Genomic DNA, 19,237 nt, shown 5'->3' on the forward strand with positions numbered 1-19,237 from the left:
ACCTAACATTTTGTATTGAAAAGGTTTTTACGAAAAAGTCAACTATCAATACCTGAAGACTTGCGTCGAATAATAAAAGCAGGTCTTAAAAATGAAGTCCCACTCAATTCTAACATATACGATTCAATGCAGCAATATGTGGAGGTCACCATACGTGACAACATTTATCCCAGCTTCCTTTGTTCGGAAATGTACATTTTGTATATTCAGCAAATGTCTGTTTCGCATGAACGATTTGGGATTGGGGCCGCTGGTTCCGGCAGCGGAAGTAGTAGTGGTGCCAGTTGTGGTAGTAGTGGAGCAGGAATTGCTGCCCCAACAGGAGGAGCTTGCGCGTTGCCCACCAGTTATGGAAAAGTGACTTGCTCTTCGGTAGCACCTTTTATTAACCTGCCTATGAACACTTCAGGTGGAATTATATCGCTTGGCGGTGCTTGCAGCGCAAGTGGTAGCGTGTATGGTCCTTCAACATCTGCTAGTTCCAGTGGCTCTATTAGTGCAACTGATACTCTTCCGCGCAGCTCTACACTACCTACACTGCATGAAGATTCCGAATTATCTCTTTGTGACGATTTCGAGAAACTGCGTGTTGAAGGTGGTCGTAAGTCAGCCGATATGCCTATACGTCTTACCCACGACTTACTACTAGCAACTCAGAAGAGAAGACTGGAAATACGGCCTCCGGGGTAATTTTAAAACTTTTATTGCATATAAGTATATTCGTTGATTCATTTTACAGAAAATACGTAATATTCACTTTTTATTGTGAATATGCACTTAATAATAGTTTACGCGAATTTTTTAAATCTGTATTATTCATTAGAATTAGAATTAATAATATTTGCGTTTTTAATTATAAAAAGTTGCACTGTCCGAATACAAGTCTCTAGAAGTTTTGCTTGGATTGACTTTTAAATTGGTCCTCATAAAGAAATTTATATATAAATTCGATTTTTAGCAAAAATATTTTACGTTTTTATTGTGGCATGGTTGTTTATTTCTGAATCGATGTTTAAAAAAAATCATTTATAAATTTAAAAAACTTACTATGTGCAAAATATTTTTTTTTTAACGAAACACAATTTATCAACCAATATTTAGTTTAAAATAAAATCGTTAAATTAATGAACATAACGTTACATAAAAGTAAAATTGCATGGAAAGAATTATATGTATTATAGAACATTAAAAAAATGTCATTTTATTTATGGTTTTTTTATATTTATATATTTATTTTCATTTTTATCATCATGACTTATAACCCACAAATGTTACATCACACAACCAAACAACCTATCAATGAATCATACAACCAAACACTTCATTTGGCATGCCTCCTTTTGTTCTACGACTGTACTCATGACGATGTATCTGTTTGCTCTACTGACGTTATCTCGGTCCCGACATATTATGGTTTAATAATTTTATTGTATTTATACTATATATGATTTGTACATGATGTAAATGGAAATATTGCATGGATATGACATTATCTTTGCATGCGAATAGTGCTCATGGTTATGTGTATCCTGCGGCCGCGAATACTTCTTATGTTCCGAATTCGCGTGTGGATTCGGAAAGAGCCAGCGTAAGTTCCGGTGGTCGAACTGATTCCGATACAATGTCTCTATCTAGTTGTTCTATGTAAGTATACATATATCCTAAGTCTGGTAAAATATTCATAAATAAGATTCATATTTTCTAAAATACGTACATAGTATGCAAATATATTACATGTCTAACTTTATGATGTGCCTGAGAGTGTGGTCGTAATATGCAATTCTATTATGTTCTAAATAATCCTGTGCTTTAAATTGATTAAATACATGCAGATATATTTTCTACATTTCAGGGATGGTCGACCTTATATTCAAAGAAGACATAGTTCAAATGAAAGCAAAGCGATACGTCAAAGTGCTATGGCCAACAAAGAGACTAACACGTTTCAAGTTTGTATTACATGAATCATTTTGACGTCAAAATATATGCTATATATTTATTTTTAAATTACTTAGGTTATCCCTCGAACGCAGCGCCTCCATTCGAACGAACATCGTCCTCTGAAAGAGGCTGAGCTAATTGCATTACTGATTCCGAAATTGGAAGAAGTGAAACGAAAGCAAGACATTGAGGATAGAGCTAAATTTGATGTATGTATAAACAATTGTTATTACGGTATTAAATAATATTAGATATTACTTCGTACTCTTTCCAGCGTTTTACAGATGATTCAATGCCGACAAATGAAAGGCTTGCCAGCGATCGCGCTTTTGCAGACGCGATCCGCGAAAAATTTGCGTTAGAGGAGGACAATGACCAAGATATACTCGATCAGCATGTATCAAGAGTGTGGAAGGATCAAACCCCTCACCGTTCGCCTGGTACCATGTCACCATGCCCGCCTCTTCCCACTCGACGTCGCACCATAACACACGATTCAGGAATGCTAAGTGACGGAGCTATGAGTATAGGTAATTAGAAGTCTCAAGCACACTATTTAGAAAAAAAAAACGGACACACTGCATCTTACAACAACGAAATATTAATTTTTTATTAGGGGGACATTCTATGAAACACTCCAAATCCATGCCGGATCACAGTTCCTCCTCCAGGAAGCTAACAAATAAGTGGCCTTCCGTCAATACAGATAGTGGAATCAGTCTGTTCTCAGCCGATACTCTTATGAAGTACAAAGACACCAGGTGAAATAAGAATGTAATAAAAAAAATTTTGGTTTAATAACCCATTTTCAATTTGAATTAAGTTCACGGTCTGGTTCAAGTACGGCCTCTAAATCAGAAGAGGCAAAAAGAAGACTGGAAGACGAGACCAGAAGGTCTCGTCGCTATACTCAACAACATATACAGCCATCTCTGCAACAACCATCATTCAGCAGCAGTAGCAGTGGCAGCAGTAGTTTACATCACCAGCCGCAACCGCCACCTCTACCCGCAAAACCACTAGAGACCACGACTGTCGTATTCTCATTCTGTGACGAAGAATATCCTTACAGATCGAAAATTCCCGGTTCGCAACCCACCCTGAAGCAATTTAAAGACTACTTGCCGAAAAAGGGCAATTTTAGGTGAGTAAACTTGTATACTTTAATTACGCATTCATATATTAAAATGAAATCCTTCTTGAACTGACATTGTAGGTTTTTTTTCAAAACACATTGCGAAGATCCAGAAAGTCCAGTGATTCAGGAAGAGATCGTGAATGACAGTGATATTTTGCCACTATTTGAAGGCAAAGTGATGGGCCTAGTGAAACCATCCGATTAGATTTAGACTAGTATCTTAGCGACTCACAATAATAAACAGCGAGATTAAAAAATAACTGCAACGAAACAAGAAAAGCAGCAATTAGTAACTCCTAAAGAATAGTTATTGGGATAATAAAAGCGTAAATGAAGGTTGACGAAACAAAATGTTACATTAAAAAATGTATTTAGTACTTAGAGATAATTGAGAAAATCACACAAAAATCGAGTTTTGTAAAAACAATATTTTTAGATTTTTATAAAAGCATAACAGTATGTATTTACGAGTAGATATTTCGATTTATGTATTTTTTTATAAAATACTATAAGTATATATATTTTGTTCTCGCCAACTCTTCCAATCTGCGAATTTATTTGTTTTAAATTTGCGTAATATGTACATTGTTTATAGATTTTCTCTAAGAAAGCTGACCGAAAAAAATTTATTGAAATGTGCTTTTATGGACTGCCTGCAATATATATTGTTTACATATAAAGCGCTGCCTGTTTTTGCAGCACTAAATATTGTTCTCGATCACGAAAATCAAAAGTATTTTATAAGAGTTTTTTAGTAGATTTTGCTTTCTTAAATTTTATATCGTCTAAAACTATTTCATAACGTAATTTTTGTAGAATTTTAATTTGTTATGAATATGTTTTACTCATGTTGATTCATAAGTATGAAAGTGCACATGTGTGCGTGTGATCATCACATGTAACTTTTGCTTATAACCACAAAAAAGCCTACATATGCTCACATTCACATATGCATTTCCAAAAGCTTCGCGATCTATACACTTTTGGAATGCTAATTGTCATATTAGGTTATCTTTCTGTGAACATAAATAAATTATTAAGTGTGCATCATTTAAAATAAGATACATATTCATTCTTCTATAAATTTATTAGTGGATAGGCTATACAACTGACTCACAAGTAAAAATTGAAGAATTACGATATTTTTTTAAGTAACGGTAAAAAAAAATGTCGAGTGTCATCGAAAACTTTGTTTGAAAAAATACAAATAAATAAAGATAAAGAAATATAATTTAACATAACTGGGAACTGAGTTCATTTCCATGTCCGCAAATAAATACGCATATCTAATTTATGTAGGCATTTTTATCAGCATTACTAGACAATAATTACAAAGCCTGTCCATAAAAACTGGCAGTCCTGCATTGATAAGATACGAATGTATATTATTTGAAAGTGTTGGTTCCGCCGAATTCGAGTTGTATAGACGAATATCTCTGTTGAAATGAAAATATCGATTACATCAACATATGTATCAAAAGTTATACTGAAATGGTTTCTATGTAGCAAATGACTTCGATTTATCCGCGAGTGGTGATTGATTTGGAAAATTTGAATGCAGCAACCATCTCTGTTACTTACCCAATTTCCGAAAGAAACATGCCTTTTGTAGCCTCGGACAACCATCCATTGTAGAGAATATACCTGACATTCACTCACACAGGCTACGTTGGGCCTGAAATGTATCTTTAATTTAACAAAATATGGTAGACGATTTGATAATTTTATAACGTTATAATGATATTTTATTGAATCATATATTAAATCACTAGGGAACTCTCAATCTGATCAATCTTCGATACGTCATCCTTGTCGATACTGCCAAGAAAAAAAAAATTATATTCATCATGAACATCACTTCCTATTTTGTGTATAATGCTGGAAACAGTTACCGCCGCAAAACAGTAGACCGAATTAGCTGATACGACCTATCTTATGAGCATGGATAATATGATTCGAAACTTCTCTCTTTGCTTTCTGAGAGAGCGCATGATCTCATGGTTTTTTGGCAGCACTGAAAGTTCATGAGCTACTGAACAGATGACAACCAAAACTAAAATAAAGCAGAAACAAATTGTCAAATCAGTGGGTTATTTGTGAGATCAGATTTTTTAGTGACTTTTACGTATGTTTTTAATCTTCATTTAAAGAGATTAATTATAGTTTTGTTTTTAAGAAAGAGCGGGTGTTTTGCCGCAGAGTATTGTTTTGCTTAGCAGTACCAAGTAAAAATAATCAAGAAATACATTAAAAAATCTCAAAACTTATTTCTTTCCTAAGCGGCACCACTGTCAAATGTTATAAAAAAAATCGAACTTTGATAGCGCTCTCTCGATTCAAAGAGTTTCGTATCATGTTATCCATGCTTATAAGAGCGCAATGTAAATGAACACCGCTTACAGTCCATACGGTAGGATATACGTGAGTATTGGATTTTTCCCGTAGACACAAGTCAGCTGATTGCTCTCTTGCAACGCCAGTCTCGATATTTTGTAGTAATTAAGAAATAAAATTGAATATATTTGAAATATCCTTAAACTAACTAACTTTTGACAAATTTTGTTTGATACGATTTTAGACATTTGAAAGCCCAAAGTAAATTTATTAACTCTAGGGGTTGAGGTTGAACATGAATTCTGGTGTAACAAGGTTACTCCACTTTGGGAACGAGTATGTTACTGTCTGCCTATATAATACACTTACGTACAAATTAGATCAATTGTTTGTTTTTAGTTTTTTATTTTGTTTGACCAAGTTTATTATAAAAAATGTAACAATTTTTAATATTAAAAACTTAAGTATGCGCTCTAATATCTCCAAGCTTCCTACTTATATCACCAAGGCAATGTAGCTTTTGATGGCGTTTTAAATTCCATGCGTTCCTAAATTTAAATTCACAAACCTGACATACGAAGCTTCGAGCATCTTTATGAACCAACATGTGCTTTTGTAGAAACTTCTTTGATGTATATATGTTGTCGCATTCTGAACATTGGTGTTTTTTGTCCATACGATGTACCAACATATGACGTTGAAGCATTCTATGAGTTAACATCATTTTTAAACATATAGAACACTTAAACTTCTCGTGGGCCATTTTATGTGCATTCAAATGTACGGATGAGTCAAACGTAGCACCACAAATTTTACAACGTAACTGATCAGAATAATGAACTTCGGACAAATGTGCATTATGTTCGTCTTCGGATGCAAAACTTTTTTGACATTGTTGGCACGAGTAAACAGTTTTTTTACCTTTCGTGTGAGCTAGTTTCAAATGAATTTCAAAAGCATCATCCGATGTAAAGTTTTTATCACAACGCCAACAAAATCTAAGCTTTGTTTTTGGCATACGTTCAATAGTAATCAATGATTTTCGCATTTGTCCTGGAGTTTCTTGAGCTATTAAAGAAATTAAAATTAATGATAATTACTTACTAAATTAATGCTTATTTTGGTAAATGTATAGTTTATGGACTCCCACTCAGGCCTCAAAATTATTATTATTTTTTTTAAATCGTCTTTTTTTACGCGAAAATTACAAATGCGGAACGTGTTTTTTCAATAATTTCTGTATATGTACATATATTTAACGCACTTTGCAAATATTTTTTAAGTCACTTAGTTGTTGTTGTTGTTGGAGCGGCAAAATTCTGCAGGATTCAGATCACTTAGCTGTAATTACCAGTTCAGAGAGCTAAACATTTTCTTATGAAAAAAAATACTGAAGAAATGTAACAGACAATTTAAAAAAAATTAATTTTTGAAGCCTCCTTAGTTGGGGAAACCCAAACTATACATTTACTTTTATTTTACCGTCTGAGTTGATTGAACAATCTGATGACCATTCATCTTCAAATTCTTCGGCTGGTTGATTAACTTTAACAAATTCGTCTTCTGAGGTATTTAAAGTAAAATATTCATCATCTGATTCAATAATTGTAACAAACTCGTCTTCTGAAGGATGTGAATTTGGTTCATGATCCTTTACATGGTTTGTTGTTGGGTGATGCGAGTTTGCATTTATTTTTGGAGATTCAATAATTACAAAGTATTCTACTCCATCTGTTGCTTTATTTTTATCCTGAACTCGATTAAGGAACTTATTTCGTTTAATCGTAACTATTTTCATGGCGTTATAAAATTCTACAAGGAGCTTTTCACATGACTGACATATGAAGTTATTTGAAGGCTGCTGTCCAAGTATTAAGTGAAATTTATCCATTGAATCAAAACATTGTAGCAGTAAATCACTTGTTAAAATAGGTGGTGTTCCAATGTATGATTTGTCCACTAAAGTAAGTGATGAAGAATGCTCCTGACAAATACAACATCTTTTAACAATTTGTATTTTACTAATTGAAATTTCAAAATCATTATCAGAATAACATTTCATATTCATAGGACCACTCAATAACGTCGATGGTAAACAATGTATAATAAATAAATATCGCGAATAGAATCAACGATAAATTGCAAGAATTAACTAGACAGTAAATGTTCGAGTTCGGCGAAGTTTTGTAAGTGTTGTTAGTGCCAGTTTACACACGGACTCTTTTGTCGTCCAAACCGGCTTTTTGTATACGTGGGGACGACGATAAAAAACGAAGGACCGTGCCACTCGTACTCGGGTGGTACGCTTTGTGTTCTTGTTCGCTGCTTCGAAATTCGACATTCCTTTTCATTTTGAAATTTGTTTCATGGTTGCAAAGCTCTCCGTTTCAAGTAAATATTTACATTAATTATATCGGAAATTTGAATGTTTTTATCAATTTTTATAACAGAAATATTTTAGTAAACGGTGAATGTGGATTAAAATTAGGTAGTCAAAAATGAAGAAAAAATGCAGAAAATTGTTTGACTAAAGTTGTCAGACTTGTCTCGCTCATGTGAACGCAATTGGCGACACCAAAATAAACAATCTAGCAAACCTTTTATAGTAGATCTTTAACAAAAGTTCGCGACTAGAACATTCTGGCAACTACGAATTTGCTAGCTAGTTGTTTCTGGCAATTTATCGTCGGTTCCATTTTGTTCTATCATCTCTGCTCGTCACAATATTCTATAAAAAGATTTTCGTATCGACTTTAAATTGTAAACATGCTAACGATAAAGAACTATCATTCCCAATTCGGAATGTACGGCTCGTCGATTAGATTAGTAAGATGTTTTTCTTGCGTTGTATTCTCTAATTCATGAATTCATTTAAGGTTTTCGAAAGTTTTGTGAAATGGCTGATGCAAAATTAAAAGCAGTTCCAAGTGTAAATATTGAGGAAGGAGTCTTCAAATATGTATTAATAAAAGTGTACGGAAAAGATGAATCTTCAAATAAAAATATTGTAAGAGGATTTGCGGACTGTCAGTGGCATTGTAAGATTTGAAATAGTTTGGCTTATGTGTACGGATCTAGTTATTCAGTAAATAAGTATATGTGTATGTTGATTCTTTGTTAAGCCGATATCTACGACCGAACCAGCGAATCCTGTAAAGGATTAGGGTTAGAAACAGAATGTCTTGGCGGTGGTCGCATTGAGCATAATCCGAACTTGAAGTTAATAAAGGTGTATGGCTATTCCCAGGTTGTAACACTTGTATAAATAAAAAAAATATATTAAAAATTATTTATTTGCAGGGCTTTGGGAAGGCGGACCATGCGGAAACTAGGAGAATTTTGCTGGATAAATTTCCACAATATAACATTGAAATATCCGACGAAGGCTATTAAATGTTAGGCTTTTTAGATTTCGGAAAGTTATGTTAAGATTTAAAAATGCATGCTTCATTTTCAAATAAAATAGATATGAAAATTGGTTAAATTTGATATATATTTAGACATATTTTTGTAATTATTGCTCCATTTACGGTTTGTAACTTCGTTTAGTTGACTTGAAGTTAAAGCAATTCATTCTCCGATCAACCAAACTATTTTTAACTGGTGTGGAATGTTGAAGACGGATTGTCAAACTGGGTTTACATACCAAACATTTTGTTGATTGCCTCGTCGTTTCGGATTTTTCTTCACGAGCTCAACAAGTTCTCCAATATCTTATAAACTTGTTTTTTCGTAAATGTATATTTAGGTCTCCGAACCAAGGCCCTACGGCCGCGAATAAAAAAAAAACCCTCATCGGTTCAAAACCGGTGTGTCCATAGTTCTTTTGCGTGCTGAAGGGAGTTTGACGCGAAAAAACATGTGTAAAATGTGTTTGCTTTTCTTGTAGAAATCATTTTTTTGAATATTAATATAATATTTGCGGGGGACCTTCGTTGGGGTTCTAAACTAAACATTAACCGTTTTTTCTATGTATTTTAAAATTATTATAAACTACAAAATACTACAAAAATGTTGAAATTCGACAATACTTTAACCGAGTTGCAATTGAGTTGGATATCGTAATAACGAAACCGCAGAAGGAGAAAAGCTTCTTTTCGCGCCAAATAACATGTTAGTAACTCCTTGATTTCAAAGATGATCCATGCTCTACGCTTTCTATTACACTTTCAAATCAAACACTCCTATTATAGATGCGTAATAACAAGCTCAAGTACAGCTACCATTCGACAACAGAATAGCGTCTAGCTCAAAGACAATTGTGTATATTATCGAATGCTATCAGCCCCTATTATAGTAGTGTAACAGATTTCTCGATAAATCGTCTATCTATGACTCACTCTTGAGTTCGATCACTGGATTATAAATTTTTTGTAATACGGCACCACACGGCGGAATCAGTGACGATATGAGAAGTCTGCACCTTTCAACAGGTATGGCATACCAAGCTTTTTTTAATTTTTTTATAAAGCATTTCGAAATCGGTTATGTTTTGAGATAAAACTTTTTTGACATCATTTCATAAATGCTTAATGGGATTGAGATCTGGATTGTACGATGGCCAGTCAAGAATGCTTACAGAATTTTGCTCAAAGAAAAATTGTGTAAGACGTGCTGTGTGTTTTTTATTTGGGAAGGAACTCTGCAACTTACGGCCGTCTTACATATTTTCTATCATCTGGACCATCGCCAATAGTGTTTGGCATACGAATTGCTTTGTCTCTTTTTACGAGACAGTTGTATTGTACCTTTGGAAATGATTTAGTACACCAAATACCATCTATTTAGAACAATTTAACTGTGTGTCAACAGTCAGATACGTCATATCAGAATTCAGCATTGCAACAATTGGCTAGCGTATGGCAGGTGTAAAACTTGAGGTACACGTTTCCAAAGAAATGTCGACAGAAGGCATAGTTAGCGAAAATGTACCATTCTCTCACCTGTGATAGTGATAGATGCAGAGCGCAAAAATGCAAAGACAGAATTTTTATTACCAATTAACATATTTGGCAACAGCTGTAGATTTGCAAAATCACTACCAATTAACAATTTCTTAATTAACGAGATTAATTTTTCAAATGAATGTCAAGAACAATCAGCAAGTTTTTAATATATGGTACACGGTTTTTAGAAAATTTTGAAGTCCAAGTAGCTACAACATTATAATGATTCTTTTTAGTATTAGTTTTATTACAGTTTTTTCTTTTATTTACTTGTGTTTCTGTTATTGTAATTACCATATAATCTCAACACTTTGCTTTAAAGTAATTCATACATTGACTAAATACATTTACTTAAGAAATATAGTTATTTTATTAGTATTTACTAAGCAACATATCTGTGTTGCGCTTAAAGTGCAATTGCACAACCACACCTTTACATTTGCGGACAAGTACATACATTTGTAAAGAGGTTGAAGTGCAATTGGGTGGCATATTATTATTCTTAGAGTTAATAAAATGTTGTGGCTCGTTCTTATTTTCCTTATCAATTAATCAATCACATTTAAATCATACAATATTTAAACTTAAATAAAACATTTACAAATGTCATTATGTGGAAAATGCTTTAGCTTCTACAATTGTCGACAAATCAACACCGGTATTGATTTTGTAGAAGCTAAATTGTTACATTTTCAGCGCAATAACGTGTTAGGTTTAGAATATCATTCCTCAAAAACTTTATTCGCCAATATATATTGTGCACTGATACATATATATCTGAATAAAATTTTTAAAGCCCGCCAACAAACAAATACATATTTCGTTTGATATGTGCAATACAAATAATCAAAGTATTTGCATTTTTATAATAATAATTACTTTGAAATAAATAAATTTAGGTTATATCTAACAAAAATCGACGCCCCTATAATATTAACAATCAATAACGTTTCTAGACAAACAGTAATACAATTTAAAATAATTAATAATGCAATACACAATTTATGGTAAAACTTTTCAGACCAGATTTAAAATATTAATACTCCAATTGAGATTCTATTAATTGCAAAACTCGTTGTCGACCAATTTTGTTCCAAAACACGTACGGCTCTGAGGTACCCGTTACTATTCTTGGTTCGCTGTAGAAAGAATATTGTATATATATTAGAAGTTTTCAAGTTTTGGTTCTATTGGTAGTTACTCACTTCTGAAAACAATCGAATAGTATGTGGCCTCTTTCATTTACTAGGCATGCCCATATGTCCATGACTAATAAGAATTCACCTTCCTTTTTTATGAAATTGTTGAAGCGCTCCAATTTAGTTTTAGTAATTTCATCGTGTGCAAAATTTGCAAGGGGAGCCAGTGTCGTTAGAATTGGTGTAAATCCTTTTTTGAACATTAAGTTGATAAGCTCGCGAAAATCATGTTCTATTTGCACCAAAGGACGACCTTTCATTATATCCACAGATCCAATGTTAACAATAACACTCTTACACTGATCTTCTAATTGTCGAACTCTCCTAATTGCACCGCAAATAGTTTGTCCGGATACGCAAAGTCCACTCTGCAGTACTTTGTCATCTATGAATAATTTAACATAAATTAAGAAGTAAAAAGGGCTAAGTTTGGGTGTAACCGAAAATTTTATACTCTTGCAACTTGCAAGCATCAAAACCGGTGAAAAGTGTTGGAAAAACTTTCATTAAAAAAATTTGCGAAAGAATTCTATATTCATTATTCGGCGAATCGTGAATGGATCAAGTTTGGTATTTTATTATGTGATATTGTAGGTCATATACACACTTAGTTTTATTGCTATATTTTATTAGCGTAAGCCAAATTATATTAAAATCCTCTTCAAATGAAACAAATGTTATATAAATCTTACCGAAGAGGCTAAATGAAATATTGTATATTAAGTTCATATGGAAAACATCAATCAGAGTATCGAAATTCTTTATATTACGGATATGAAGCTTAGATCAAGGTTTAGACCAATTCCATTCATATTCAGTGGTAAACCACATAATAAAGAAACTTGTCCATTTAATTTCATTCAAATATCACACATTGGCCAACCTGTACGGTTTAAAGTTACGGAGAATGTCGGCAATCTTTATATGGTTATGCTATATTGGGGGCAGAGAAAGAACGGCAACGTATACTTGAGCATATATTTTCAAGCATATTCGTATACGGGAGTAATACAATAGATTATTCGTATATATGGTATAACGCCATCCGGAAGTTTGAAAATTGAATATTAGTTATATGGGGTCTAAGGGATGTATTGACTTGATTCTATCTATTTTTGGCAATACCACAAACTATTAACATGCCACATACTAATACTATGCTGCCTGAGTAAAGTCAGCTGGATGTTCGAAAATCGTATTATTAGTTATAAGCGGGCTAGGACAACTTTTTACCCGATTTTGTCTATTTTAGTAACAAAGATACATTGTTATTAGTAAAATATGCCCTCTCGTTTTCACTAAGATAAATCACATATTGACCGATATATACGGTATAAAGTTAACCGGAAGTTCGAAAATCTTTGTATTAGGTATATAGCGGCTATGTGAACTCTTCATCAGAATAAATTTTTGACAAACAGGCATTCTGTTATCAAGAAAGGATTTGCTTCGAATTTAACATATCTCTGTTGTATGGAACCGTAGCTACCAAATCCATTCTGGCAAGTTAGAGTCTGTTCAAAAACAATTTTTACTTTTCGCCTTAGGGCATTTCCGATGGGATTCTAGGGTAAGTCTACCTCCATACACTAGCCGTTTAAAATTATAAATCTACCTACACTTTATAGTTGTAGGGAAATGCTTGGCATGATAATCTTAGTGAAAATATTGAATGGAACAGTTTGCAGTTCTTTTCTCCTATCTGAAATTAAATTTAATATCCCGATTCGCTTTTCGAGGAGGTTTAGACCTTTACTGTTAAAATCCTGTAGATCAAATTTCGAACGAAACAAACCATTCCGCCGTATAAATATGTCATGATTTTAATTCTCATTCCACAGCACAATTGACTTATCTGACTCACTTTTCAAAATTAAAAATAATTTATTGTTTTCTCTTAATAAAGAAAAATGTAACAATTTATTATTTCGCAACTATAAATCTTAGCTGTTGAACTTTTTGAATCTGTAGCTGAGCAGTTTTAGATCTCAACACTTAAAAAATCTCTTGACTGTCTGACCGGCTAATTCCGCACGTATGAGGATTGCGTCCCTCGCGTCGGTTGGGCAGGAGGAGGGTAATCGTTGCTTATTATTATTATAGATCAACCAAACTTGCTGGAAGCATTTTCTTCTTCGACTTCATCCAAGGGACATATACATAATTGAAAATTCATTATATACAAGTATGTATATGCAAGAAACACGTTCTTCAAATTGTTGAATTTTTGAACTTAAATTGCAAATATCTCAAAAGCCATATATTTATATATTTTTTTAATCTGGATAACTACCTCTATCCGTCCATACCCATATTAACCCCAAATTCGGGGGATGCTATTCTAATCCCAGCCACCACGCCTAGTTCCAATATAACACCATTATAAAATGCACCAGATGAGAAAAAGTGAAATCAGCACCAATGAATCGAAATAAAATTTTGCACTAATAGTGACCTCGTACAAAGGTATGGTAAAAAATATTGTAAAGAAGCGAAGTGAGTCTATGACCTATAATATAAGTTAATAAGATACCAAGTATGATTGTAATCCATTCACGGTTTCGCCGAATAATGAACATTAAATTTATTTGCAACATTTCATATGAAGTTAAAGTTTCGGCAATATCTTATGGTAACCGGAATTTGTTATATTTATAATATTATATATAAATATATTATGAATGCTGTAATAAAGTTGTACCAAAATGTATTTTTATACATTTATTGTCACCTTTCAAGGGATAATAATAGTTGGTCAATATGGACGACTATTACTAGATAACATTTAAGACATGCAGTTAGGGTATAATTTTTGTTAAACTTACATTTTTTGAATTTGCACCTTAATTCCATTCGCGCCAAAAACAGAAAAAAATCATCGCCCAACAAGGGGAAGTCCAAGAGGTGTGCCTCATAGTCTGAATCTGTCGTATAGATTGAATCATTATATCGACTGCTCTTGGTACACGATGGTGAGGTGGGTCGACTCGTACTTGGAAGTATGTATTTAGCCATTGGTTGTTTGAATGGATTAGGCTGCTTCTCCCGTATATTCATATTCAAATAGTTCTGTTGTTGAATTGATCTAAATTGAAATGTTTGATTTATTGCTTTTGCTTGTAAATGTGTTGGTTGCGGTTTCGTAAGCCGACTATTCAAATTTGAATAATGAATGTTATTAAAGTTGTGTCCGAGATTCTGTGACGCCATTTTCGGTTGGTTGCATAATCTATTGAAACTAGCAAAAATTTGTGAATCTAATTAGTTATAATCGGTACAGAAAAAATAAATTTGTTTAATGTGTGCCATTAAACAGGTAACTAAACTGAATATGCGATTTTTTACATAATTCAAATAACTTTTCCAGCCGATGATTGAAAAAAATAGGCTCAATGACTTTTTAGTGCTTTCAATAGTATTCTTTATTCTTTTATATATACATATATTCAATTTAGCCTTTAACGGATTGTCTGACTTGAGAAGTGCTTTCGCGGGATCTTACAACTTATAGTACCCTCCATTTATTGTATAATAACAATATGTGTCCCAAAATACCTAAAAAATTTAGATTTTTCAATATATGGAGAACATTTTTAGACACAATTACTCTATTGCAGGTTTAATGAACGGCATGTCACGTAGCATAAACATATCATATTTAAGATCGGCAATCGGCTACGCCATCTATCTTTTTATCGTCGGAGTAAAAAAAGTTTAATAACTTGGATTAGGTTAGGGGGCTGATACATCTGACGGAGTGTTGACGAGAACTCCTAATTATGAAATAAAAGACCCAACGACGAAGCGCATTGAGCCTATCGCAATTGGGAAGAAAGTGCCTTGGTTTTTCTACACCATCTACCCCACTCACAACTTTGACTAATGACGTCTGTCAGGATTTGTAGTCTAACCGAGTGTAATCTATTATTTAGTATTGGACTCTTACGATTGCGGCAGATGAACCTTGTTAAGAACAAATAGGTGAATGGGTATCTACACTGTTAGCCATTTGCTTCCCACAAATGGTGGATTAATCAACTTGTTCTAAATATACCGTCTTCATCCTTATATTAAATTCAGATCTTATATAGTGTGTGGAAAGATATTAGTGAATCATACTTACAGATGGTTACAGTTGTCTTGATAATAATTATTGCTTCCCGTTTCCTCAGTGTAATTAGAAACACCTTTTTGAGCGTTAGTTTGCAATGATGCTAAATTGTCCAGACCCACCTTAGTTTTTAATGCATCAGTTTTTACCGATTCGCTGATTTTATTATTATCAATGTTGTTCTTATTAATATATTCATTATTATTTCGGTAATCAATCTGTTTATTGTGGCGGTACCAAAATTCATCACGTTTGTTTTTCTTAGATGAAATATTGTTTACGAATGGTTCGAATCGGTTTTGGTCGTTATAGTGAACAAATTGCTGTTGTTTTTGAGTATGAATTTGCTGTTGAGGTTTTTGCTGCTGTACTAAATCATAGATGTGCTTTGTTTTTGCAGAAGGTTGAACATTAAAAATGAGCTTACCATTTTCATTACAAAATGCGGTCACAAATGGTATTGAGAGAAGGAACTCGGTGATGTTTTGAAATATTGGAAACACGATACCTGTATTTTTCCGATAATCATCTATAAAAACAAATAAATAATGAAATTTTCCAAAAGTGTATAAAACTGTTAAATCGTATGACAAAACGACAAAAACTTTTGGAAATTAAAGCCTTTTGGCACAAAGCTAGGACATGTTCTGAAATGCATATTATGTACATGTAGAAGCACTAATAACTTATTTTAACACTCAAAATCAACTGGTTTACCATAGTCTAAAACGCCTTATGCTTTTGATAATATCTTATCATTTGGGCATGAATCAATTCATTAAAAAATTAAATTCCGATACCAAACTTAACTATAAGCAACGTTCTTACTGGGAATCTAAATCCTCAGATTTATTATTTTTTCTGGCTACAATATTTTAATGGTTAGTTACAAAGTTCATTACTTTATCTCGGAAAAGTAGAGATATAGTGTAAATAAGCAAAACAAAAAAGTGTTAACTTCGGTTGCATCAAAGCTATAATGCCATTCACAAATCGGCCATTTCGTATAGCAGCTATATGCTATAGTGACCATTGCCTGAGACAATAACCCTTGCGAAATTTCGTCAAATAAAAATGTTTTCCATACAAGGACATTATTTAAATCGTTGAGTTGTATATCAGCCCTATGTTATAGTGTTCCGTTCCGAACAAGTTCGGAGAGTTACCTTAAACAATAACCTGCGCCAAATTTCGTGAAGATATCTCGTTAAATAAATAAGTTTTCAACAAAAGGACCTGATTTTGATCCGATTAGTTTGTATGACCGCTATATGCTATATAGGTCCGATATCGGCAGTTCTGACAAAGGAGCAGCTTTTTTAAGGAGAAAGGGACATGTGCACAATTTCACATCGATACCTCAAAAACTGAGCGACGAAGGAAAGGGATTTCGCGTATATACAGACAGACAGACGGACAGATGGGTGAAAGTGGCCAAATCGACTTAGCTTGTCACGATAATCAGTTATATATGTATGTACATACCCTCTCCGACGTTTTGTTCGGGATGTAACAAAATTTGTGGAAACTTAATATAAAATCATATCTATCTTAACATACTTAAAGTAAATGAGCAGTTTTATTGGTAAAACATGAAAATAAGTAGAAAATATTTAATTAACTTACCCTTGAGGTCGGAGATAGTTGCTCCTTCCTGAGAACGCGCAAGCAGTATGCTCCTCACCTCAGCGTCTAAATCAGGAAACGCGCTTCGCAATTCTAGGAAAGCTTCATGCATAACTGTCATAGTTACGTGGTAATTGGAGCCGTTCTTAAATTCTTTATAAATGACCGTCGAAGCGGCACTAGTTATTAGAGTAGAAGACAAAATATTGCTTGTAATGTGAAAACATTCAGTTTTGCTGGATTTTTGGCGCGATGTTCTGTGTTTGACTGAAAATTCGAGCTCTTTCAGAAATGTTTGCCCATTAAAATGTTCCCAATATTCTAAATTAAAACTAGTAGTCGTGATTAAAACTGAGTACTCCTAATATAAATCTAATATGTCATTCGTTCTACTAGAAAAAAATCCTTGGATGAAACACGTGGTAAAGCGCTCTCTCCGCAGTTGGCAACTTCTCGAATCACAGTGCAAATACTTTTAGTTAAGCACATTCATGAACTCATATACATATGTATGAGTATAGGATCACGCAAACGTGTATAAATACATACGTACTTAGATACCTATCAAATTATTGAAATAAATTAGCTTTGATTGACTATTCATTACAGAATCCTAACGTTTGTATTGAGAGACCTAACGGTTGTTTTTGCTTCTTCAATGAATAATGTGGTGACAATAATCTACAACTTATTGCTCTTATTCTCCAAACGGATGTTTTCGCTTCTTGAATGAATAATGTGGTGACAATAATCTACAACCTACTGCTCTTATTCTCAATTTGATTGGTCTCTAGTGTTTTGTGTTGAGATCAAGTAATGCTCTTTCATTTCAAAAGTTATAAATGCATTTTTAATTTCATACAGGAGAACATACATCTCAAAATATCGATTTATGTGTTATGCATATAAGTTTCGTTAGTTGTTGTGTTTTCTACTTCTCTGATCAAGCAAAATTTAATACCAACTTTGATGTATTGCGAAATAAATACAAATACCTAAACGATAATATTATAAAAATTGAAAATTTTCTTTTGATGTAGTTTCTGATCTGAACGGATATAGCGTTTATTTCCGTCATTTCCGCACTGTAGCATAAAAACATAAAAATAATGTTAAGCACCAAATTTATTGGTATTGGTCGAGTAATTCCTGAGATTTAGAGTTTCACCTTCTTTCATCAAAGTGGGAGGAGCCACTACAATTGTTCAATTACAAACAACCATTAGGTGTTCAGAACTATTATACTCTGTGGCAACATGTTGCAAGAATATAATAATAAAAATAATAGACCCAACGATTAACCCCCTCTCGATCAAAAGATGTTGCATTTTACGTCAAGATCTTAAATTGAAAGCGTACAAAATATAGCTTGTATATAGCTTTGGTCTTAAAAAGTTCCAAGAAAATCCGACGTTTTCAAGTCAAACTTTGTTCAACGATGAGACCCATTTCTGGCTCAATGGATATGTAAACAAGAAAAATTGCGGATTTGGGACGAAGAGCAACCTGAAGAGATTCAAGAGTTGAAATTTCATCCAGAAAAAACAACGGTTTGATGTGGTTTGTGTGCCGGTGGAATCATCGGCCCATTCGTCTAATTTGACCTAGCAAAGCTTGCAATTTTCAAAATTGTTTTAAGCGCTATATCTTTATACTTTATACTTTTTGCTTCTTGTTTATTTTTTATATACACCCTCAACATGTTGTACAGAGTATAATTGTTTTGTCAAATAATCAATATGTAATTAATGGGCCGATGATTCCACCGGCACACAAACCACATCAAACCGTTGTTTTTTCTGGATGAAATTTCAACTCTTGAATCTCTTCAGGTTGCTCTTCGTCCCAAATCCGCAATTTTTCTTGTTTACATATCCATTGAGCCAGAAATGGGTCTCATCGTTGAACAAAGTTTGACTTGAAAACGTCGGATTTTCTTGGA

At 33.3% G+C, this 19,237-nt stretch overlaps 4 protein-coding genes across 8 annotated transcripts in view; 2 read left to right on the forward strand and 2 right to left on the reverse strand.

Annotated features, from left to right (window-relative positions):
- The window catches only part of Axn (protein axin), a 28,810-nt gene extending 24,490 nt beyond the window's left edge, over positions 1-4,320 (forward strand). The window contains exons 5-12 of one of the 2 annotated variants that reach the window (XM_014242326.3): positions 24-686; positions 1,510-1,644; positions 1,853-1,949; positions 2,016-2,150; positions 2,216-2,471; positions 2,558-2,702; positions 2,765-3,085; positions 3,158-4,320. In XM_014242326.3, the coding sequence (XP_014097801.1) occupies positions 24-686; positions 1,510-1,644; positions 1,853-1,949; positions 2,016-2,150; positions 2,216-2,471; positions 2,558-2,702; positions 2,765-3,085; positions 3,158-3,284 (1,879 nt within the window). In that variant the 3' untranslated portion in view covers positions 3,285-4,320. The remainder of the gene's footprint in view (positions 1-23; positions 687-1,509; positions 1,645-1,852; positions 1,950-2,015; positions 2,151-2,215; positions 2,472-2,557; positions 2,703-2,764; positions 3,086-3,157) is intronic. The other variant, XM_036373737.2, reaches the window with a different exon arrangement.
- A 1,478-nt stretch (positions 4,321-5,798) lies between these two features.
- LOC106622445 (zinc finger and BTB domain-containing protein 17) lies at positions 5,799-7,680 on the reverse strand. The gene is made up of 2 exons (XM_014241625.3): positions 6,896-7,680; positions 5,799-6,481 (listed from the first exon to the last, which is right to left on the reverse strand). Exons 1-2 carry the CDS (start codon positions 7,479-7,481, stop codon positions 5,874-5,876), a joined length of 1,194 nt encoding a protein of 397 aa, XP_014097100.1. The 5' UTR covers positions 7,482-7,680; the 3' UTR covers positions 5,799-5,873.
- A 530-nt stretch (positions 7,681-8,210) lies between these two features.
- Positions 8,211-8,902, forward strand: LOC106622518 (sex-regulated protein janus-A). The gene is made up of 3 exons (XM_070106255.1): positions 8,211-8,451; positions 8,536-8,660; positions 8,714-8,902. The coding sequence occupies exons 1-3, from the start codon at positions 8,310-8,312 to the stop codon at positions 8,804-8,806; spliced, it is 360 nt and encodes a 119-aa protein (XP_069962356.1). The 5' UTR covers positions 8,211-8,309; the 3' UTR covers positions 8,807-8,902.
- A 1,683-nt stretch (positions 8,903-10,585) lies between these two features.
- Positions 10,586-17,861, reverse strand: osk (oskar). Of its 4 annotated transcripts, XM_014241595.3 has the most exons (6): positions 17,296-17,857; positions 16,097-16,198; positions 15,682-16,039; positions 14,384-14,796; positions 11,565-11,943; positions 10,586-11,498 (listed from the first exon to the last, which is right to left on the reverse strand). In XM_014241595.3, exons 1-6 carry the CDS (start codon positions 17,414-17,416, stop codon positions 11,396-11,398), a joined length of 1,476 nt encoding a protein of 491 aa, XP_014097070.1. In that variant the 5' UTR covers positions 17,417-17,857; the 3' UTR covers positions 10,586-11,395. The 4 variants fall into 4 exon arrangements, with proteins under 4 accessions (XP_014097070.1, XP_014097063.1, XP_014097078.1 ...); XM_014241588.3 differs by having other exon boundaries at positions 14,384-14,787; positions 15,682-16,198; positions 17,296-17,861; XM_014241603.3 differs by having other exon boundaries at positions 14,384-14,643; positions 15,682-16,198; positions 17,296-17,859.
- Between the last annotated feature and the right edge of the window lie 1,376 nt (positions 17,862-19,237).

The sequence above is a fragment of the Bactrocera oleae genome, chromosome 2 (genome assembly GCF_042242935.1).
Source record: "Bactrocera oleae isolate idBacOlea1 chromosome 2, idBacOlea1, whole genome shotgun sequence".
Taxonomy (NCBI): Eukaryota; Metazoa; Arthropoda; class Insecta; order Diptera; family Tephritidae; genus Bactrocera; species Bactrocera oleae.

Bases quoted from the DNA above. Each gene is read 5' to 3' on its own strand.
- LOC106622445 (XM_014241625.3), bottom strand. From the start codon at position 7,481: ATGAATATGAAATGTTATTCTGATAATGATTTTGAAATTTCAATTAGT. The intron at 6,482-6,895 runs GTAAAATAAAAG...TTTCTTTAATAG, and splicing joins TTGTTCAATCAACTCAGACG to CTCAAGAAACTCCAGGACAA.
- osk (XM_014241613.3), bottom strand. From the start codon at position 17,416: ATGACAGTTATGCATGAAGCTTTCCTAGAATTGCGAAGCGCGTTTCCT. The intron at 16,199-17,295 runs GTAAGTTAATTA...TTGTTTTTATAG, and splicing joins AACTATCTCCGACCTCAAGG to ATGATTATCGGAAAAATACA. The intron at 14,797-15,681 runs GTAAGTATGATT...AATTTTTGCTAG, and splicing joins CAAGACAACTGTAACCATCT to TTTCAATAGATTATGCAACC.
- LOC106622518 (XM_070106255.1), top strand. From the start codon at position 8,310: ATGGCTGATGCAAAATTAAAAGCAGTTCCAAGTGTAAATATTGAGGAA. The intron at 8,452-8,535 runs GTAAGATTTGAA...TTCTTTGTTAAG, and splicing joins TGCGGACTGTCAGTGGCATT to CCGATATCTACGACCGAACC. The intron at 8,661-8,713 runs GTTGTAACACTT...ATTTATTTGCAG, and splicing joins AGGTGTATGGCTATTCCCAG to GGCTTTGGGAAGGCGGACCA.